Source organism: Opisthocomus hoazin, chromosome 19 (assembly GCF_030867145.1).
Source record: "Opisthocomus hoazin isolate bOpiHoa1 chromosome 19, bOpiHoa1.hap1, whole genome shotgun sequence".
NCBI classification, from domain to species: domain Eukaryota; kingdom Metazoa; phylum Chordata; class Aves; order Opisthocomiformes; family Opisthocomidae; genus Opisthocomus; species Opisthocomus hoazin.
In genome coordinates this window covers 14314297-14337109 of record NC_134432.1, presented here as the reverse complement: position 1 = coordinate 14337109, position 22813 = coordinate 14314297, and the positions used below count along the sequence as shown (strand labels likewise).

The 22813-nt window shown below is 59.5% G+C and overlaps 1 protein-coding gene across 2 annotated transcripts in view; it reads right to left on the bottom strand.

Moving 5' to 3' along the window:
* The window catches only part of RXRA (retinoid X receptor alpha), a 125880-nt gene that overhangs the window by 31100 nt on the left and 71967 nt on the right, over positions 1-22813 (bottom strand). Inside the window, exons 1-4 of one of the 2 annotated variants that reach the window (XM_075439757.1) lie at positions 12733-12752; positions 12279-12544; positions 7086-7236; positions 5998-6177 (exon numbers count right to left, since the gene is read on the bottom strand). In XM_075439757.1, coding sequence (XP_075295872.1) covers positions 5998-6177; positions 7086-7236; positions 12279-12488 — 541 coding nt within the window. In that variant the 5' untranslated portion in view covers positions 12489-12544; positions 12733-12752. Of the gene's footprint in view, positions 1-5997; positions 6178-7085; positions 7237-12278; positions 12545-12732; positions 12753-22813 lie in introns of those variants that run through there. The other variant, XM_075439755.1, reaches the window with a different exon arrangement.

Below are 22813 nucleotides of genomic sequence, written 5' to 3'. Positions count from 1 at the left end.
AAGACATTTTCCATTCCAAAATTATTACTAAAAATATCCATGCTCTTGAACTCTGCTCCTCCACTGGGGTATGGCCACTTGCCTGCTTTTACATCCACTCGGACAGCGGGTTGGAGACCTGAATTCCTGCTCTTTCTTCCCATACTCCTCTTGCTCCTGTTGGTCCCGAGGGATGCTCCGGGAGCCGGGATGGCTCTGAGGGGTGCAGGGGGGCTGCACAGCCATGGCAAGGGGATCAGGCACAGCTCAATGACTGCTGTGTCAGCGCGGGAGCTGAGCTCCAAGTCACTCTGGGTTAAAACAGGGGGAAACTTTGGTCCCTCTGGAGCAAGTGATTTATCTGAGCAGCTCCCTGGAGCCGTGCGGAGCTCTCTGAGCTGCAGATCAGCATTGCTCCCCGCAACACTGCAAGTCAAACCCCTCCCAGGTTAATTCCCTCAGCAGTGCAAGCGAGAGGGGAAAAACCAACGCACAACCACGGGGGAAGAGGAAGAATTATCTCAGGATGTGAAGTTTAATGAAGTCTTGGAGTCAGAGATCAGGCCTGCAACCAGACAGAGATGTCCTGGACCCTCAGAGCACGACTCTGGAGCACGTCACCGCAGCTGAGGGAGGCAAGCTGCAGGCATGCCGTGCCCAGGTCATTGCCATTAGAAGATCTGCACCTGGATTTAGGAGCGATCCTGGGGGTCAGTTCTGCAGCCCGAGCCGCAGTCGCTGGGGGAGGACAGCCTTCTGGTCTCCAGATGGACCACGAGCTGCCCTGCAGAGATGCATCAACATCCATTTCACCCGGTCGGCATCAAACGCTGCTGTCAGTGCTCCACAGCGCACTTGGGCTGCAGGCACCAGCTCGGCAAGCGGTAGCCCCGTTAACAAACTGGGCAGCCCAGCAGGTCCAGCGTAGACGGTCTGGCTCATGCAAGGAGCTGCTGATGTCCGGAGGCAGCGCTGGGGGAAGGAGAGGCAGGAGACGGAGCGGGGCCGGGCTGCGCCGGTTCCCAACGCCTGCTCCCTGTGAGCCGTCCAAGGGCGGCCGGCGGGAGCATGGGAAAGGGCTCCTCGCTGGTATTTCCTGCTCGCTGTGCGATCTGGCGGCGTTGCCAGCAGTGGTGGGGCCTGGACCTCGTTACACGAGATAGCGGCGTCACACGAGACAGCAGCATCCCACGAGACAGCGGCATCACACAAGATAGTGGCGTCACACGAGTCAGTGGCGTCACACGAGACAGCAGCGTCACACGAGATGGCAGCGCACCCCAACGCGAGGCCATGGAGTTCGTAGTCTCCGACAACCCTCCTCACCTCTGAAGTTAACCCCAGCTAATGGCATCGCACGCAAGATGCCTCTATCCCAAGACCCTCAGTTTTTACTCCCACCTCTTCACAAGACCTCTGCCTCTCTAACTCAAAGGCAGTTTCCACTTTCTGCCTTTCAAATCTAAGGCTGCTGATACACAGACACCTTAGACCCTAATGAGTAACAGATCAGGCAGAGAGACTTCTGTTTCTGGATGCAAACAGCCACCCCCACAATAATAATCCCAGCATTAGTCAAGATCCCTGATGGCAATCTTAATTTTGTTCACTATCCGGTATTTAGAGGGAGACAGAGTACAAAAACCAAAGCCTCACACAGCTGGCAGTAATTCACAGGGGAAAAATGCTCCCAGTTGCTTATTTATTATAGCTGCAATATCTCAGAGTCCATGAGGCTCATTCAGCACGAACACGGCATCAGGATCTACCTTACATATTTTTAATGGGGAGCAGCAAGCAGAGATGCAAGAAGGAATCTTCGGCTCCTGCAGGCTTGCACCCCTTTAAGCCAAGATCCCCAAGACCTGACTGCAAAAGCAAAGCCTCATCGCCCTGCAGCAATGCCCCGCGATGCCGGCAGTACCCACGGGCACCGGCTGCTTCCCTCCTCCGTGGGCACGCTGCCTCGCCTGCCCTGGCCAGGCTCCTTCCCAGAGCAGCGGGTCAATGTCCATCCCTCCGGTCCTGCCCGGGTCTTCTCCTGGCATGTTCACCTGGGGTCCCTCCACGTGTCGGGATCAAACCCTTCCAGAGCTCCATCAGCTGCCCAAGAGGTCCTGGTGCCTTTGCTTCCTGAAGCCAACTTCTTAGCTACGTAAGCGAGCCTTTTCCTTTCACCTCCTGGCACAGGTTTTGGGGTACAAACCCCTCTTCTTGCCAGCACCGCTCTGCAGGACACAGAGCTGCTCACCACCACGCAGGATGCCTCTGACAGTTCTTCTCTCCCCAGAGCTGCAGTACTCAGTTTAGAGGGTTTTACTGTACTTCCATGACACACAAACACCTTTGGGCTACAGAAGAGACTTCCCCAGCAGGAACCTGCCGTGCCTTTATGTAGCTATAAATTCGGTCTCCAGAGCAAGATATTTTTTAGGGAAACGAGGCCCATTACCCCGGCTCTGCTACTTAAAAGATATAACAGTTTAGAGCACAAAGAGCCAGCTACCTTGTAATGGAATATTTAGGCAAAAGAAATAAGCAATATAGGATTTAGCCCAAAATTGTTCCCCAAAACAGAGGTGGTGTGGAGGCAGCGGGACTGGTGAGAGGCCAAGGACAAGGCTGCTGGCTGGCAGAGCAGATGGGCAGCGGCAGCGAGCTGGGGCGGACGCAACGGGAAGGAGACGTTTTGTTGACAAATCAAGTGGATATCGCACGTGAAACTCTAGAGCTGCTCAAAACCAAAGCTTGGTGAGATCCAGCTTCTCACTTTCAGGCCTAGGACAACACTAGGAGATCTCCAAACCTGCCAGGAGACACTGTGAATTCTCAGGTTTACAACAAGAGAGAGCTTTATCTGGGGACCAGGGGAGTTATTCCAGCTTTCCCTCCACGGGGATTATACCCCAAACATCTACTGACAGCCAGTGCACCGAACTTCTGCCCATCTCCAAAGCCCTCCTCATGCAACGCCAGCGTCAGAAGATCAGTCAGCACCGCCTCAGCGCATTTCTAGAGTTACACAGATCCCATCTGCCACACTTTTAAATAATTGGCTGATCGTTATGAATTCATTTGGTATTCACTGTGATAATGTTAATCAAGATGAATTAATAGAGTCCTCACACTGTACGCGCTCCCCGGGGAATTCCACCACCATTTAGAAATTAATTAATGGACCTATAATTTTAGTGGCGCTGCCCGTGCAATCACCGTTAAGGGCAGGCATGAAGCAGGTACCCGATCGGAGGATGTCAGTGCAGGCTACAGAGCCACGGCATTACCGACGATGTCCCCTGCCCTGCAGATGCTGGCTGAGATGTTCTAGGGGTCCGAAAGGAAAGCAGGTCTCCAGCTGCAGGCGCAAGGCTCCGGAGGTGACGCCAGGGTTAACGGGATGCTCCACATCCACCTACACCTTCTTTTCTCCCCTGAGAAGCAAGTGCTGCTGCTGAACACATAGGAGACTTTCTGGCTTCTTTTCAGTTACCTGAGTCTCCCAGGGCTGGAGATGAGACTTTCCTCCCTCCATTTGGAGGCTGGACAGTTGGACTCGATGATCTTAGAGGTCTTGTCCAATCTTAATGATTCTATGATTTCCCCCTCCTGCCAGACATCTCCCGCGGGATCCAGCACGCTCCGTGGCTCTGCCCACCCGCAGAGCAGCCAGGGCACCGGCAGCCCCCGCACACCAAGCACCCTGCCTGCACTGGACCACTCCTCCTTAGAGGCTTTTTCTGAATGTCTCCATCTCTCCCTTTCAGACTAGAGATTTCCTCTTTCCCACCAAGCTGGAAATGATGCAAACAGGACAAGAAAGACAGGAGTGAGGAAGGGGCAGAGGATGAGGAGCTGGGAGACCCTGCAACTGCTCCGTAGTGACAGCTCCGAGGAGCAGCTTTTCTTTGTCAGAGAGGAACCCTCTAGCAAACACCCATTGCTTTGGGTGAGTGTGGGGAAGGCGTCACGAGCACCCCAAGCTCTGCCTGGCGGTGTTCCTAGGAGGCTCCAGCTCTGCATTCTTTCTACCAAGAGCAACACGTTACCATCTCTCCCTGTCCCTCCAGCCAAGTGCTCTCTCCAGCCAGATTTCTGCCTACAGCCACATCTGGCAGAGCCGCTGCCCCATGTGCAACCCATCCTCGGCTGGGCCAGAATGCTTCATTTCCGAGCACCGAAGGGTTAAGCTCTGCGGGCCCCGGGTTGCCTTCGCCTCCCAGCCCGCTGCAATCCCCCCACACCTCAAGCAGAGACGGCTTTGACATTTGAAAGCTCTGCGCGTCGTGGGTCCTTGGGTAACCCCGTCAATCGAGCATGGCAGGGTCTGCTCAACGCTCGGCGCAGCTCCGGCGCTGCCCTGTTCAATCAACGCCCCAGACAAGCCTAAGTGCTTTTCAAAGAGAGCCGGGCTGGAGCAGAGCAGAGCGACTCGGCAGAGGGATGGGTTTACCGGCCGGTCAGGGAGGCAAGCGTGGCTCTGGAGGTGGAAGGGGAGAAGGCAGCAGAGAACCGAGCAGCACCACGGCGTCATTTTCACATCGTGTCTAGCAAGAGCCTGTTCTGCCAACAGTTTAGAACAGATGCAGTCAGCATGTAAAAAGAGCATTTAAAAGAGGCACTGACAGGGAGTTTCAGATCCTAAATCTAAATTCCAGTATTTTTTTACAAGACTGAATTTCTTTTTTTCTCCCAATAAAAAAAAAATCCAGTATTGCTACTGCTAAGGAATGCTACCGAGGTGGAGCAGCTGGCGCTCGGCGCCGATGCCCAGGCAGCGGACTCTGATGCGAAGGACGATAACTCACCAGACTTCCCCGCCGTCCTGAGCGAGGTCTGCCCTACAGACAGCGCGCGGCTGGGGCACGCATGGGAGCCTCTCCCCTCCCCGGCAGCACGCTGAGGAGTAACCAGTGGATTAAACGTGATCTTCATCTTGCCAGTGTCCCCTAATCAGCTCCGGTTCTCCAGGATGGGACATGTTGCACAGGGAAAGCAGAGCGGGCACTGTCTGCTGTCACTGCCCCCCTGCTCCCCGGTGCCATGCACGGTGCCTCTGGGCGCTGGCTCTTTACTAACATGCAGCCATCACAGAATCACAGGATGTTGGGGGTTGGCAGGGCCCTCTGTGGGTCACCCAGTCCAACCCCCTGCCCAAGCAGGGTCACCCACAGCAGGCTGCACAGCACCGCGTCCAGGCGGGGCTGGAATATCTCCAGAGAAGGAGACTCCACAACCTCCCTGGGCAGCCTGGGCCAGGGCTCTGTCACCCTCAGAGGGAAGAAGTTCTTCCCCAGGTTCAGCTGGAGCTTCCTCTGCTTCAGTTTGTGCCCGTTGCCCCTTGTCCTGTCACTGGGCACCACTGAAAAGAGTTTGGCCCCGTCCTCCTGACACCCACCCTGCAGATATTTAGAGGCATTTCTAAGGTCCCCTCTCAGCCTTCTCTTCTCCAGGCTGAACAAGCCCAGCTCCCTCAGCCTCTCCTCATAGGAGAGATGCTCCAGTCCCCTCATCATCCTCATAGCCCTCCGCTGGACTCTCTCCAGTAGCTCCTCATCTTTCTTGAACTGAGGAGCCCAGCACTGGACACAGCACTGCAGATGGGGCCTCACTAGGGCAGAGCAGAGGGGAAGGAGAACCTCCCTCGACCTGCTGGCCACACTCCTCCTAATGCACCCCAGGACCCCATTGGCCTTCTTGGCAGCCAGGGCACGCTGCTGGCTCATGGTCAACCTGCTGTCCACCAGGATGACAGCCATCCCTTACCCGGGTACCGTTCTGGGACTTAGCGCTGTTTTGGAGCCTGGAAGAGGCCCTGGCTGTGGCGTAAAATCAAACCATCAAGGAAACACGCGCATTCCTGGCACCCTGGAGCAGGCAGCCCTCGGCGAGGCTCACGCTGGCTTTGGTGCACAGGGTGCTGCCACGCTGCCAAGAGGCAGGAGCCTGCGGCAGCCTCCTGAGGAAGGAAAGGGACCTGCAGCACCCACGGGTGCTCGGGCCAGGCTCTCTCTGCCTTACCTTCTCGCTTCATCCCCATCGCAAGACACTTCTGATAGCGGCAGTACTGGCAGCGGTTGCGCTGGCGCTTGTCGATCAAGCAGTCCTTGTTGTCTCGGCAGGTGTAGGTGAGGTCCTTCCGCACCGTGCGCTTGAAGAAGCCTTTGCACCCCTCGCAGCTGTAAACCCCGTAATGTTTCCCTGCGGGGGGGATGCGACTCGGGTTAAAAGGACCCACGGGTGTCCTGGGTGTCCCCAGCTCCCCGCTTTACTCTCGTTCCCCACAAAGACCATCAGCTCTTCCCAAGGCCTCGCCCAGCCGTGTCTGGGGGAGCAGAGGTTTCTCAGAGCTGGGAGCAGGAGCAGAAGAGCAGTGGCTTCGCCTTGACCTGACTTCCAGGATGCTCTCCAGGGGCTACAACCTGCCTCCTACCCAGGAAAAGCCCTCGCCATTTCTTAGCCATACATCGGGGGTGAGGCAGCGCAGCAGTGAAACAGGGGTGCCCTCCCACACCCCCACGACCCACCTGGACTGCCCACGCCAGACAGGCGACCCAGCTTGCTCTGCACCACCCACCCACCCTCCTCCTCCAGCCCCGGAGCCTGGCGTGTCCCTCAGGACCTCACAAACTATGCAACCAGAGCACTTCTGGAGCAGAAAGCTCTTCAAACAGCAGGAGAATAAAAGGGAATTAGCAGGAATTAATGTCCCACGAGTGGCGAGACTCCGTGTGAAGCAAATCTTTTTATCTGGCGCTATGTGACAAGACGACTGGGGATCAAAGGATGGGTAGAGAGCGGGACACTCGCTAATGCCTTGCCTTCAGACGGGCTGCGCTGCTCAGGGCTGCAGACATCACACCGCTGCGAAGTAGAAATCTGGGGGCTCCCAGCTCAGGTCCCCAGACCAGCTGGGCTGGGGGAGGCTGGTCAATAAGGGACTTTTTGTCCTCTCCTCTGAGGGCACGGGCAACTTCTCTGTGGACAGAGAGTGCCCGCCTGTGCTCGCTCTGCTGCAGGGAGCGGGGCACCATGCGAACCCTCACCACGCTCTCCCAGGGCACCCCCACGCCGCCACGAGTCCCTCCCAGGGCAGGCACCAGCCTTACCTGAAGATCTGTCCCCACAGATGGCACATATGTGCTTGGTGAAGGAGGCCATCGTTCCTGAGGGATGTGCTGGCACTTTGAGGACTCCATTGAGCCCCAGTGGTGGCTTGATGTCTTCTGAGCTGCTGACGGGGTTCATGGGCGAGTTGAGCTGTCGAGAGAGGAGCACAGCACTCAGCGGGGAGCCGGGGTGCGCGGGGCTGAGCCAGCTCTGCAGCAGGGCTTGCCTCTGCCCTCAGACACGGGGCAGGAGGGCCAGGCAGGGTGGCATTTCAAGAAGGGGACAAGCTTCTGATGGGGACACGCAGCACTTCAAACACCAACAAAGGCAGAAATGCCCATCTGCTGCCCTGGCATAAAAGTTGAGGCAACTCTGAGCTGGCAGCAGGATGGCACCGGGTCTCGCTGCCAGTGCCAGGGTGGAAGGAGCAGGGACATGGCTGGTCCCCCGTCCGCTGCCAGGAGCCACACAGGGCTGACACCCGCCCCAGGAAGGATGCTCCTGCATGATTTAAGGGGAAGGTGAGTTCCTCCTGCACTGCCAGACCCCCACCCACGGCACAGCCCCGGCACAGCCCCGGCACAGCCCCACAGCCAGGCACTCGCCAGCCGCCCCGGCTTCACGTCGCCTCGGGATGCGGAGCAGGGCAGATGATTTGCAGCGATGGTTTGTGGGAGAGCTGCTGGCTGAGAGCGAGCGCTTGCACAGATGATGAAGGACAGGACACTCACACTTTAGCTCTGCAATTTATATATATCCTTTTAGCATTATCTCTCCAAAGGAAAGCTTCACATCAAATAAATAGATCCCAGATGCAATGGGGCCTGGCTTTCCAGAGCTGGTTTGAATGGGACACTTCTCTGCGACTTCCAGCCTGGTGGCAACTTCTCCACACAGCTCTGCTTCCCTCCCCAGTGAGCTCGGTCCTCAGCGGTCACCGAAGAAAGCAGAGAACTGGCTGGACGCTGGGTGGATGCCCTGTGGCACTGGTATTGTGTGAAGGATTCCTGGGCTGACTCCCACATTGCCCTCTGCAGCAGGGCAGGGCCGTTATCCCTCCATGTACAAAGAGAAACTGAGGCACGGAGATGTAGGATGGACCCATCTTGGTGAGGGAGACCAGCTCACAGCCCCCCTGCCCAGCCCAGGGCAGGTTCATGGAGGTCTGGGGGTGGATGGGGGAGCCCGACTGGGTCCGCTCGGGATGCAGTGTGGCCAGGAATGCTCCCGCTGTGCTGCTGGGGACCAGCCTGCCAGGGACTGCCGCAGAGCCTCCGTCCCTGCCAACTTCTAAATCCAGGTTGGATACGCAGGATTTGTGCTTCGGTTTGTTGTGTTTCTCTTCCCTAACAGAGACACTCAGCAATTGCATTTGTCACAGATTAATTCAGGGAAGTCCCAGGGCTTGTGATCTGTCAATTAGAGGAGCGCAGCCGTTCCTCTGGCTTTAAAGTCTGCCGGCTGGTGAGGAATATTTGGCAGGCAGATGACTAATAACCACAGAACAGAGCAAAGTAAACCCACCCTGGAGAAACGTGATGGATCTGCCTCCCTCTCCTGCCCTGCCTGTGCCAGCTGATGAATCAGAGGCAGCCGAGACCCGGTGCCGCCGAGGAAAACCCTCCTGGCCTTCAGCTGCTGCTGGGTTATGCTGCGACAGGGCAGAGAGCGGAGGGACGAGCGGGTTCCCAGGCAGGAGCATCTCTCCTTAGGACCTGTGGGTCCCCAGGCACAGACCCTCTCTCCTCGCCACCCTGCGAGCAGGGGCTGCCAGCACTGCAGCAGCACGTCCCTCCACGGCTTCGGGGTCACCGGCTCCAGCACCTCCTCCCAGGGCAGTTTTTGGGAAACGGAGCCATTTCCCAGGTGCAACTGGGAGCTACGGCTTGTGCTGTGCTGGGGGTGGGAGTGAGGGGAGCCCATCAGCTGCCTGCTCAAGAGAAGCCTTTCGCCACCACCACCTCCAGCCCCAGCAGCCCAGTGTCCACCCCCTCGAGAGCATCCTGGGGAGGACGACGGGCAGAGCAAGACGGGGTGAGAACCGTGCCCTGACCCTGCTCCAGCCCGGGAGGGTGGGGAGGGTCCCACCGCCCTCTGCAGCCCCGTGCATCAGCAGGACGGAGCTGACTCGGCCCCGGGCAGGGCTGGGGGAAGTCATCGGTTCCTCTCGCAGCACCGGCTCGAAACCTCAGCGGAGGCATCACGTGTGGCCCGGGGTTCCCACACCGCCCCGGCGCCTGGCCCACGCCTTCCCCCCTCGTCAGCGGGTGCCGAGCGGAACTGGCAGCACGTGCGGGCAGCGAGCAGGCAGAAGGGGAGGCAGCAGCAGCCCCCCCGCCTCGGCACAGCCCGGGCAGGACAACCCCGGCTCAGCAAGCGAGCGGGGATGAGGGAGGAACTGATGCTCTGCTTCCTCAGCGATGTGGGGACCCCTCGGCTCCTCTCCCTTCCCCGTTCAGTTCACCGCACCGGGGATCAAATCCTGTCCTTTACGGCACGTAGAGCTTTATTCCTCCTCCCAACCAAAAAAAAACCCCACCCCTTCTCTGGTCCCCCAGGCTCCCTTACAAAGAGTATGGAGCAAAGGCAGAGAGTGGCTCTGGAAAAGCCTAATCCCGCGTCTGATCTCTCCCGCTCCCCCCTGGGCACCCCGAGCTGCTGCCAGCAATGCCTGGGGTGGTGTGAACCATGCGGAATGTCCCTCCCTTTCAGCTCTTACTGACAATCCTGCTTTTTTCTCCCGTTTTCCCAAAATCTTTAGGTAAGAGGGTTTAAATATGTGTTAAATCCCAGTAATGAGCAGAGCTACTGGGTCCAGCCTCCTGGTCTGGCTGGGACCTCACTCACCACCGCAAACCACCTCTGCTTTCAGCCGGCTCCAGCCCCACACACCTCACCCCCAGCCCAGCTCACAGAATCACAGAATGGTAGGGGTTGCAAGGGACCTCTGTGGTCATCTAGTCCAACCCTCCTGCCGAAGCAGGGTCACCACCTCGGTACCAGTATCCCTTCCCCGAGGGGGCCCAGGGGCTCCCTGGGTGCTGGGACCCCACGGCAGGACTCCCTGCCTCGTACCCTGATTTTGGGGCTGCGTTTGACAGCCAGGTGAGGTCCCAGAAAGCGCATGGTGCTGGAAGGAGGGTGCTGGGAATGCTCCGAGCACCCCTCAGCCCGGGCACCGAGGGCTGCTGGCTCCTCTCCTGCGCTGGATGAAATGGGAGAGGGAAAGCACCCCGGCATCTGGGAGCCTGCTGGCTGCTCCCCACCCCGCTGCTGGCAGAAGCTGGGGTGGGGGGGACCCACGGGGGGGGACCCGCTGCACCTCACGAGCCCGGTGCCCTTCTGCTCTGCTGGCTCTCCAGAAGCGACGAGGCATGGCCTGATGGCAAGTGGCATCTGCCATCTGATTCAAACCACCTTCCATCAGCGCCATCCCCGCCCGGCGACGGGGGCCGCATGCCTCATTACCCCCGGCGCTTCGTCGACCGGTGCAGCGGCGCGGGGGGCTGCGCTCCCCTCCAAGCATCCTCCCCATCGCCCGCCCGCACCCTCCTCCTCCTCTGCGGGTCCAGGTAGGCGCCTCTGCCCGCTGCAGGGACGGGGACAGGGACCTAATGCTCCCAGACAGGGAACAGATGGCAGGAGCCATTAGGCTGAAGACCTCCTCGCTGTCACCTCCAGGAGAACCACTTAAGACAAGTCCCCGAGCACAGGACGGGCACTTGCGTGGTGCCGGGAGGGCTGGAGCCGCCGCGCTAGCTGGCTCCCCAGCACCATCTGACCACGCTCTCAATTCCCCTTTCTGCCCCGTGGCTGCGGTTTATTTCGGTTCCCCTGGCTCGCCGGTCCCTACAGCAAACCCTGCCTTAGAATTGAATCTGGGGGTGCACTGCCCCTTCCCCATTTCCTCCCCGGCTTGTGGCTCACCCCTGTGTTGCTTCGCCCCCCCCCTCTTCCCACTCCTTCCCCACCATTTCGGCGCTCTCGCTGCTAATTTTGCTCCAGCCGCCCGTTCCCAGGCGCCGTTTCGGTTCCCCTTTCCTCAGCCACGGGACGGGAGGTGGCACATCCACCCCGCTCCGTCTCCGGGAGCGGGACCCGGCCAGACCCAGCCACACCAGCCTGCGGGGTGCAGGTCCCTGAACATCTGCGGGGGTCACGGGCTGGATCTGGCACGGGAGAAACCCATGGCAAGGCAAATAAAGATGCTGCCTCTGCACGCAGTCACTGGGGCCTGGGGAAGCTGCCTGGGGTCCCTAGGGATGGTAAGGATAGTGCACAGCACAGCCCTCCCCAGCCCCAGGCAGAAAGACCTGTTATCTCTGGAAATAAATCAGGCCAATATTTAAAAATAAAGGTGCCGGCAGGTGCTTGACTCCCAGAGAGGGCCTGGGATAAATAAACCCGCAGCGAGTGGCAGGTGGTGGCCAATTCCTTAATCTGCCCTTTTACTAAACATCTACCGTGCCAGCAGCCAGCAACAGGTGGCAGGGGCTGGCCAGCGCGCCCCGATCCTGCTATTTTTAAAAAGAGCTTATCTCTCCGCCGCTGGAGGTTTTTTTACATAATCTTCAGCCAGGGAACGCCAGTCCTTCCCGCTGCGAGGAGAAAGCAGCCCCGTCGGGGAGGGCCAGCGGGCAGGGGACCCCTCGGCACGTGCGATGGGGACCGCGGGCTGGCCTCGGAGGGGACATGCTGGTTCCCAGGGAGGGGACGGGACTGCTCAGGTGGAAGCATGGGTTGCAGAGAGTCCCAGGGTGGCTCTGGCCCCTGCCCCTGCCCCCAGGGTAGTCACTGCTCCCCCTCCACCCCCAGCCTGGGGACGGAGAGGGCAGGACCGGAGGGGACAAGCAACAGGAGATGACAGCTGGCTGTACTCAGGCTGCGCTGGTCCTCCATAGCCCACCCCAGGCAGCCCCTAAGGCGGGTGCAGTCACCCAGCTCTGGGCAGAGGAGCAGCATGCCTCCAGCTTAGTTTCCCTCTCGGGCTTCTGCATTTTGCCACCCTCCGGTGCCTGCCCGCGCTGCCTGCGATGGGGTTTATCTCCCCGCGCGTGCCTGGCCAGCGCAGCCTCCTGCAAGCCGGAGCTTGTAGCGGGGAGACCAGAGCCAGGTCTGGGCTGGGAACCCATGGAGGTGGATTCTTCCCGGTTAAACAGGCAGCAGGGACGTCCCCGTCACCTTCCCCTTACCTGCGGGCTGCTGGTGCCGAATCCCAGGCTGGGGGTGGAGGGGACGGACATCGAGTGTGGGCCCATGGGGGAGCTGATGACGGAGAACGGAGGTCCCATGCCGTTGATGGGCGAGCTCAGGGTGCTGATGGGCGAGTGGAGCTGGCCCGGGGACCCCAGCGAGGAGCCGATCCCCGGCCCGATGGACGGGTGGAGGGATGGGGTGGCCATGGGCCCCCGGCTCGTGGGAGAGTTCAGGGACGTGGAATTGACTTGGTTGGAGAAATCTGCAGGAGAGGAAAGAGAGAAGCGGGGCTGAGTCTCCCATCTAGGACAGGCTCTGACACATCGCTGCAGCAAGCCCTGAGCAGCAGCCCCCGCTCCCCGCCCTGCCAAGGGGCTGCTTTTCAACCCGCCCCCGACATTCCCGACGCATCCTCCATCTTCCAAAACCACCTTCTGCCGGAGTACCCACACAGGCGTGAAGACAGACGCTGAGAGCATCTCCACCTCGAGAGCCAGTCGCCACGGCCCTCCTCCATCTCCCTCACCCACCGTACCCCCGCTCTGAACTCTGGTGCAGGGGCAGCATCCCCACCATGGGAGCGGACAGACGCCCTCCACGCGACAGGAGAATTCAGATTTATCCCAGATTCGCAGGGGCGGGCCACGCGCGGGGAGCAGGGTTTGTGTCTGTGCGTCGCACGTGCGGTCTGTGCGTCCGTCCGGGGCACGAGCGTGCGACGGGGCGGTCTGCGTGTGCCGGCGGCAGCGTCTCCGCCGTCCCGGGGGAGCGGGAGGAGAGAGGGCGGGAAAGGGGGGGTTAAAAATAGACTCCGGTTCTCCCAAGAGGAGACATGGAGCCATTCCTGGCACACTTCCTCCTCATCCTGTCACGCTGCTTGCAAAACAACCCCGCGCGAGGAAGGGGCTGGCTCGCGGCCCCCGGGCGGGCTGCGAGGAGGAGTCCATGGAGGCGGACAGGCAACGCGGGCAGGGGCTCCATGGCATCGGCACCGCTCGCCCCGACACCCACTGGGACCTCCCCCAGTTCACACCAGCAAACACGGGCCCAGAGAGAGGGAGGCACCAGCACAGCTGCTTGGCCAGGGGCTGTTCATGGCAGGGTGTGGGAGCCACCGCTTTTGGCTACAGGCCCCAAAGTTAACTAAATTCTGGGAAATGTTGTCTTCAGTCACCTGCATGGGGTCAGCTGTCTCCCCGGGAGTTTGGACCAAGCAGCGTACGAGTGTTACAGAATCACAGAATCACAGCATGGTAGGGGTTGGAAGGGACCTCTGTGGGTCATCTAGTCCAACCCCCTGCCGAAGCAGGGTCACCTACAGCAGGCTGCAGAGGACCACGTCCAGCTGGGTCTTCAATATCTCCAGAGAAGGAGAATATCTCCAGAGAAGGAGGGGCAACACATTTGCTGCACGCACAGCATCCCACCACTGCACCCAGCATCCCACCGCTGCACCCAGAGTCCCATTGTTGCACCCAGAGTCCCACCGCTGCACCCAGCATCCCATCACCGCACCCAGCATCCCACTGCTGCCCCCAGCATCCCACTATTGCACCCAGATTCCCATCATCGCACCCAGCATCCCACCACTGCTCCCAGCATCCCACCACTGCTCCCAGATCCCGGTCGCTGCCCCCAGCATCCCATCACCGCACCCAGCATCCCACTGCTGCCCCCAGCATCCCACTATTGCACCCAGAGTCCCATCACTGCTCCCAGCATCCCACTGCTGCACCCAGAACCCTGTCGCTGCCCCCAGCATCCCATCACTGCTCCCAGCATCCCACTGCTGTCCCCAGCATCCCACTGCTGTCCCCAGCATCCCACTATTGCACCCAGCGTCCCATCACTGCTCCCAGCATCCCACCGCTGCCCCCAGCATCCCGCCACTGCTCCCCACCTGGTCACATCCCCTGCCCTGGCACCTTCCTTCCAGCCTTGATGCATTCTGCCCACCCCTGCCTTGCGAGGGTGCTGGTGGGGGCGCAGAGACCCCCTGGGGGTCCCCCCGCACACAGCCATTGCCCCCTGTGCCGCCCAGCCGTCCCCAGCACGCCTCCGCCGTGCCTTCCGCGCCGTAGGCACAACCGGATTACAGACGCCACGGGAGATGCTCGCTCCCTGCATGGATAATTCCTTAAACTCCCAGACAAGAGCCAGAAGCGGGATCCCTGCGGGGGGGAGGCGGAGGAGGGGAGGGGGCTCGGATGCAAAAATGGGGATTAGGCTCCAGGGCTGGGATATTGCCAGCTCCCTCCACATGAGTGTCCTGTCCCGCCTAGGACAAGTAGAGGGGACACGTGCCCAGACCCCATGCTCCAGCCAGGTGCCACCGTCAACGCCGAAACGAGCACCGCTGGCCCCGGCAGGCGTCTCCGCGGCCGTGGCGGAGGCGAGCATCCCCGTCCCCGGGGAGCCGGCCTCGCGTCGGCGCTCGCAGGATGTTGATATAAAACAACCGCCGGCCACCACGTCACCCGCGGCGGAGTGACGCGCGGGCAGCACAACAGGATCCCCGGGAAATTCCTCGAGGCTGCAGCGTCTGCTCCTGGGGTTTGGCACAGCGGGATCCTGCTTCCCGGCGCTCTGCTGTTCGGTGACTTTGGCTGGGAGGAGGAGGAGGGCTGGGTGCTGCGGGGAGCGGGGACGCGGGCTGTGCCCCTGCCGCCATCCCGGGTCCGGGACAGGCAGGAGCTCATCCTGCAGCAGCCGTGGGTCTGGGTACGAGGTCCCAGCCAGCCCTTCTCTGCAGGTCCCCCAGAAACACCCGCTAGCCAAGGCGATGGACGGAGACCTTCAAGGATGCGCTGGATCCCCTGGCCAGGGGAAACAGACACTTGACCCGCTGGTGAAGGGAAGGCAACACCGCACAGTCCTTCCTTTGAAAAAGCAGGAGAGGTCACAAGCAGGTTACTGGCGACCGGCCCGTGCCTACTCCAGCACGTCAGAAAGCACAGCACGTGCAGGGCTGGACCCTCTCCCATCCCCGGGAGCCCCCCATCCCCGAGCACCCCGCACCCCCGAGCCAGCTTCCCGCACCCATCCTGTTTACACCCATCGCCTTCCCAGCAGACACGATCCCCGGCACCCAGCAAGGAACCGGGCGTGTGTGGTAGGGCTGGTCTGGAGAAAATAATTCAGTCAACAACAGCGAAAAGGAACTGAGGCGAGAGGAGGGGTGACCTCGCATTGAACAGGCCCGGTGGGGAGCAGTGTGCGCAGGCACGGACACATCTGGCTGTGTTTTCACCCCAAACCCTTGGCCAAACGCTCTGAAATCTGCACCAGACCTGAACTCCTTCAGAGCATCATGACTCCGAGCCCAGTTGGAAGCAACCCCTTGGACACCGGGAAGTTTCTACTCCTCATCCGAGCGCTTCGCCCTCCGCTTAAGAGCGGCAGCAATGGGAAGCGCTCACCTCCAACTGACCAGCAAATACAGAAAAGGGTTTGCTTCTTTTTTTCCTTCACAAAATCAACCTGAGGCAGCTGCCAGCCCTCGGCACGAGGGGGAACGCTCCCAGCGGGAGGATGTGCTTGGGGGCAATAATGACTCGAGGCAGAGAGATGGGGATCCAGAGCCGGCCCCGAGAAATCCACCCTCCTCGCTCACCATGGGCTTCCTGAGGACCCTGAATGCTAAAGGGGCTCTAGCAAAAATGACTTTAAAAAGGAAAAAAGCCTAGACAGAGGAAATACCCTTAACAGAAACAAATGTAAGCAAATGAACCCCCAAACTGATGGATACCGCTGGGACCGCAGCAAAGAGGGGAGTTCTTTTCCCGAACGCATTTTCAGTTCCAGCAGCGTGAGACTGTTCATTTTTCTCGCGTAGTTTTGCCATTTAAAGCCGTTGTGTGTGACTATCTCTTGACCAAAATAAACTCTGGGCCTGTTTCTAAACAACAACAAAAAAGTAGCTCTCAAAGCATTTCCCCTCTTGCCGCACCCATAAATTGCAGCTATTTTCTCTGTGTGTCCTTTGTTTAAACACAACGACCTCTATATATCTTATAAGATGCCCCATGGCAGTCGGGAGATCGGAAACGAGAGCTCGTCAGCAGCCAAAGAATCTGCAGTGAAGCTCTTTTTCTTTCTCTAAACCACGAACCCGCGAGCCACAAAATTTGGATGGGAATTTTTCCCAAAGAATAGGACATTTAGGGCAGGGCCACATGATCCAGCTCAAGCGACCGAGCCGTGCGTCTGTGCGGAGCCACGTGCGTGCCTTCAGCTCAGCTCCGCGGCGGAGGAACACGCTTCGGCTGAAACCATCACCCGGAGACGAGAGCCAGCAGGTTCTGATCTGGCCTCAAGATAAGGAGCCTGAGTCTTGTTTTTCTGGCACGGAGCTCATCGCTGCCCTTTCCCTGAGCCGATACCTGCCTTCGCACGATCTCCGTCGGATGCCACCACCCCTGCTCCACGGGCGGGGAAACCGAGGTACGGGGAGAGCAATGCGCCCGACGAGGCAGAGCCGCGCGAGCAGGCACAGACGGTACAAGCAGGGCGCAGGCTTATGTGACCTTCACCAAGGTCACGCAGGAAATAGGAGCCAAAGCTGGGAATAGATTCTGGCTATTGCAAGACCTGGGCTAGCATCTTGACTGCTGAATCAATCTTTTTTTTTCCCCTGCTGGCTCCATGACAGACAGCACTCTTTTACTATTACTAATTTTCAATAGGGAAGAAAACACCTTCATAAAATGTTTGTCCCCATCCTCATCTGGCTGCATGAGGCACTCCGAGCAGTGCAGTCAAGTACCAAATCACAGAGTCATAGAATCACTAAGGTTGGAAAAGACCTCTAAGATCATCCAGTCCAGCCATCACCCCAGCACCCCCATGCCTGCTAAACCATGTCCCAAAGTGCCACATCTACACGTTCTTTGAACCCCTCCAGAGATGGTGACTCCACCACTGCCCTGGGCAGCCTGTGCCAATGCCTGACCAGGGCAATGGCCCTGGGCAGCTTCACTGTCATTTTCCATCCCCTTGGCATTCTTGGGGCCAACAGCAGAAACCTCCAGTTTGGACCAGCGAACATCCACAGCTGGATGCGGCCCGGACGGGCGGGTTGGACCCTCTGGGAGCTGCGGTTGCTGAAAGCATCCGACCACGTCACCAGCCCTCGCAATGCTTTCCTGTCGCATTTTACCATCCAGCGCACGAGACTCTTCACGGGTTGCTGCTCGGCCGGGGTGCGTCTGCCGCAGCCCGACAGCTACGAACAGCTTTTGCTGACGCTGCAATATCAAGAAGGGCTGTGATTTTAACATTTCTAGACCACAAAATGTCCCAGAGCAGAAACAATTACAACAGCGCAGAGGTGCTTTTTTCCCAGGACAGCTCATTTGTACCAGAATAAACCGTACCAGCATAAGCTTTCGCCAGTATAATCTTCATTTATGCTTAAGAGGCTTTGCCAGTAAAACTACAGTGACCTAGCTCTGCTGGAAAACCTTTTCTCGCATGTCCAGGGAGTTTACTCAGCAGCTTGGAGGCTCGGCAGTCTGCTTCTGAGCGAGGGGAAGTGAAAAAAAAAAACATAACTCAAGGCACAAACAGACGCCCAGAGCTGTGCTTTTCTGTGGCCAAGGAGGGTTGCAGACCCAGGACACAACCCCGCAGCCCATCCGGGTGGGATCAGAGGGGTCTGCAGGCGACCCACGGCTGCAGGGAGCCGTCACGGTGCCAGCACCCCCTGCACCCAGCCCTGACGCCAGCTGAGATTTGGAAAGCCGCCCACACCCCTCCGCTTCCGCTTTTTTTCTTTTTTTTTTTTTTTTTCTCAGCACCTCTTCCTCCTTAATCAGAAAGCAGATCAATTCTGGGTATTAAGCAGCAGGAAATTCTAAATTTGGGTTGCCACTCCCTTCCTTAAGTCAGCCCTGCGCACCGGGGCTTTGCAGCGCTGTGGGGCCACGTTTGGAGGGGAGCGGGACCGGCAGCTAAGATGGGGCTTTCGGAAATGTCCTCCTCCTCTGCTCTCGGGTGTCACTTTGGTGTAGACCAGGTTCAAACCTGGTGAACGTGAACCTGCAAGTCAATGCAGCGCATCGAGCACGGAGAGCGCTGCTCTTCCTTTCGGTGCCTCTGCGGGTGGTGTTTCCCTAAATAAACACGGTAGCGAGAAGCACTGTCCATTCGCTCTCATTCCTGAAAAGTCGTACAGAAACCTCCTCACGTGCTTTCCACCCCAGGAACCTCAAACGACGGAGGTTTCCCCCTCCTCTCGCCTGCCGCAGCGCGGCCGGCACAGCCTTCCAAGGTACCGGTGGCAAACAGCCCGCCAACAAAGCGGGATGCTGCGGGCAACGGGCAGGCAGCAAATCCGGGCAGGACTCGAGGGTTTGACCGTAGTTTTCATGTGAAAATTACCATGGGAATATAATGACCACAAGAGGTCAGGTCCTCACTTTTGTCCCTGATCAAAAAATCGAGCGAACAGAGAGTATATTTACAGTGGATAAATTTAAATAGCCCCTGGCCTACAATCTTGAGTATGTTTGCTCTCAGTTTACACCAGCACAGCTGAGAACTGAAGTGAGGATGGAGCAAGAACCGCCTCTTCCCTCTCCAATGCTGGTTGCTGCCATGGACCTGACAGTGCCCGACTTCGGCAAACTCCGGGAGAAAACCGCGGCTGTTAGCCCGGAAAGCCACCCACGGGTCCAAGAAACAGGCATCACCTTGTGGCTCAGGCACACAAACTGCATTTATAGCCCTTTGCCCAGCGAGGAGAGGCAACCGATCCCCTTAAACTCTGGCACCCCTGGGAGCGGACACCCCGAGACGTCGGCAGGCGCAGCCGTACGTTATCCATACGTCCCTTTGGAGCGTTGCTGCCACGTGCACCCCACAGCGACGAGCAAACGGCTGCAGGAGCACTGGACCGCAGTGCAGTCAAGCGTGTTGGTCCTGAGAAGCTGTGATTTCACCAAAAAGTAACTTGAAATGTTTTTCCTTTTTACATTTCTAGACTTCAGCACAAAGATAAACCCCAGAACACGCCTCTCACACCCCCCCAAAGCCTGCACAGGGGACAGCACACAGAAACGTGTCATTTCGCGGCCATTTAAAAACCACCACATGCGGTTTCTCTTCGGGAACCTGCTCCGAGGTTCGCGAGGGTTTCGTCAGCCGTGCCCAGCACTTTCCCCTGAGAAGTGCCGGGTGACGCTGCGGTGGTTCGAGCCGCTCGGGGACGGTGAGAAGCTCGGTTTCGGCTGCTCTCTGCTCCGGGTGGGTTCCTCCTCCCACCAGGTTTCACTTTGACCAAACTAAAACCTCAAAGCCACACAGCTTCTCACTCCCAGCTCCCTGCTCGCGTCCGAGCCAGCCGAACCCCAACAGCAAGGCTGCTCGGCACGGCCACCAGCAAACCCGGCAAGGAGCAGAGCCACGTCTCGAGGCTTCGAGCCCGGCATTGGAGTCCCCTTCCAGGGGGCTTCCCCGGCAGGAGGACATTGCCAGGATTTCACCTTACGGGGCTGATGTGCTGTGGCATGAGATTACAGTGCCCGCAAGCAGCTTTTCCACGGTGCTCTGCACGCCAGCCTCTCCTTCCCCGGCTTGAGTCCCCACCGCAGCAGCTCAGGGAAACCTCTGCTCTCCTCCCAGAAGACGAAGGGGAAGAAGAAGTGCAAAAGCATCCCACCGCCAGGCCACGGGACGGGGCAGACGTGGGCTCTCCGGCACGGTACCCACCCCAAACCTCGTGGCAGCACGGGCAGCACCCCTACCCCGTGAGGCAGAGCTGGGCCACAGCCGTCCCTGCAGCTCCAACGCCCGCTCTCCCTCTCTGTCCTGTTTTATTTTCTCCTCCAGACACAACTTTGCAGATAACATTAGCAAAGCCCCAAGGGGAAGGACGACCGTGTGGTTGCAACCACGGGCTGGGGCTGGCAAGTGCTGGGTGGCATTTGGGTGTCTCTCCGCAGGCAATCTGCGTGGGACCACGGGCTCACCAGTGTTCCCATTTTCCATCAGCCTGGCTTAAGGCACCACGGGGTCTCCTTTAGGAGATGCTCACCCCTAACCCACCCCATCACCTGGGTGCCCAGAGGTCTGCTGATCCCCCACCGCAGGACCCACACCAAAACGTGGGATGCTGCTGCCTGCTGCTTCAGAGCTGGCAGGGAGCGGGGGAACAGCCGCACTGCGGACGTGTGTGTGCTGGCGAGCACAGACAAAGCACGCTCTGCTCCGGCATGGGGGTTCATTTTGTCTTTTTTTGTCTTAAAAACCCCATCCCACCCTCTCAGGACCCCAGTAAAAGCCCAGCCCGCTCCCAGAGCCACGGGTAGAGCCGGAAGCCTGCAGGGGCTATTCCCGTCTCGGAGGGGAAGGACTCAGCAGAGGAATTTTCCAGAAGCTGCTCTCCCCGCGAGCCGCCGTGTCACCGGAGGAAACGCTTGCAAACGCCTCTTCCTCCAGCACGCCCGGCTTCCTGCCCCGCGCGGACCCCCGCCACCCACCCTCTCCCCACCCGCGTTCCGAGCACGCGGGGCAGACCCCGAGCCCCCCTGGGCAGGAGCCGGGGTGGCGGGTGGGGAAGGCGAAAGGAGGAAGCGTGAGCAAGCGGGAGAGCGTGACAGACGGGAAGCGTGAGGAGCCCCTGGGAGCGAGGGGCAGAGGCAGCCGCGACGGCGAGCCCAGGGGGAGGGGAGCGGGCAGCGCAGCTCGGCCCCCCCAGCCTGGCAGAGACGGGTGGAGGGGGAGGGTGCACCCAGGCAAACAAGGATTCTGCTGATAAAGCAAATGTGACTCAATCACACGCTTGTGCAAAGATGTCACAACAGTCCTGAGAAATTACAGGCTCCGATTTCATCCCTCAAGGGCCAGCGCTGTCCCCGCTCTCACAATGCGCTCTGTTCCGCTGTCAGCGGCTCAGCCAGCGTCCCTAATTTACTGGCTGGGAACCCGCTGCAGGGACAGGCGATGAAGGGCGCAGTGTCGTGCCGCTGCCCGGGCTGCCGGGCTGGCAGCGGGGCCGGGAGACGCCTGCTCCAGGACCCAGCGTGGCGGCTCTTCCGAGCTCGTGCCACTGCAGCCAGGAGCAGCCCGCAGCGGGGGCTCGCCGTCCCCTCCGAGCCCCGGGCGTTGGGGTGCAGCTCTCTGCTCTGAACATGGCGGGGTGAGGAGCCCCCGGGCAAACCCTGCTTGGGGTTGCATCTCTCCATCTTCTGGGCTGGCCCCATGCACCCCCGAATGGGAGATTTGGGGGACCCAAAGCACGAGGGCTGAGCACCCACCACCGCGACCGTCCCCTGCCGCTAACCTTCCCCAAACACAGCCAGGAGCAAACTGGGCCATGCCGAGAGGGGACTCGTGCCTGCTGCCACCCTTCCAGCCCCCGTGAGCGTCGCTGAAGGCACCACAGCAGCAGAAGACGCCGACAGAGGGGAAGATGCTCCCTCTGCTCTGCCAAGACAGAGCGAGGGCTGCACCCAGGGGTCCCTTCAGCCTTCTCCAACGGGCATTGCCAGCGTGGGCATGGGGCGGTGGTGGCACCTGGGTGCTTCCCCACGTCCGCCTGTCCCATCCCAGGAACCGGGGAGCTCTGCTGGGAGCTCCTCATCCTCCCTGCAGACACTGACCCTGGCAGCCTCCCTGACTCCATCCCGTTCTCCGAAAGGAGCACGGTGAGAGCAAAAGCGCAGTGGTCCCGCAGGTTGCTGAAGCTCATTATGGCCTTTTAATTAGATTCAATTGCAGTTTTATGGGCTTACGGGCAAATTGGAAGCGATCTAATTGCCCTTGAGGGGGTGCTACACTCTGAGCTACGGAAAACCAAGCACGATCCAGCGAGACGCAAGCGGAGCTCAAAAGCATTAGGCTCGCTCTAGCAGAAAGAGGAGAAGTTTCGTCTCACGTCGAAGCTCCCCCAGGAGCTCGGCAATGAGCCACCCATGTAGCACGTGCCGGGCTCACCGGTGAGCCCGGATCACACGCCGCCCACCGCCCCGGCAGCGTGACCCCCCAGCCGTGCAGCAGCCCTGCCCTGCCCGGGGCTGGGGACGGGACCCAGCAGCTCTCCATCTTCTCCCTCCAGGAGACCTGGAAGAAGCCAAATGCTCAAGGCCAGGAGCGGGAGCAGCCCGACGGCTCTCCTTCCCACTGGCTTTGAGATCTCTGGGCTAAACCCATGTTCCCCCTCACCGATGGGTCCTGGAGGTGCAGAGAGCCCCAGGACACCGGGGGAAGTGCTCCATCTACCCTGGTTTTGCTAATTACGGGGATTGACCGGAGGCGGTGGCAGGAGCGACACCACCTCCACACTTCCCAGTTGCTCTTCTGTTCCCACCTGCGGTCAGCGTTGAGAGCAACCGCCAGCCCATGTCGCTTTGAAAGGTCCCACACTACGCGTGCAGGATCCGTCCGGCAGGACCAGCTCCATCCTCGGGGTCTGAGACAGCAGCAGGAGGTGAGAGGGGGAGGATATGGCCGTGGTTTGCGGATCCCCTTCTGCGTCTGGCTTCCAGCAACGACGGCCTACAAACCACCGGCCAGACGGATTATATTACAG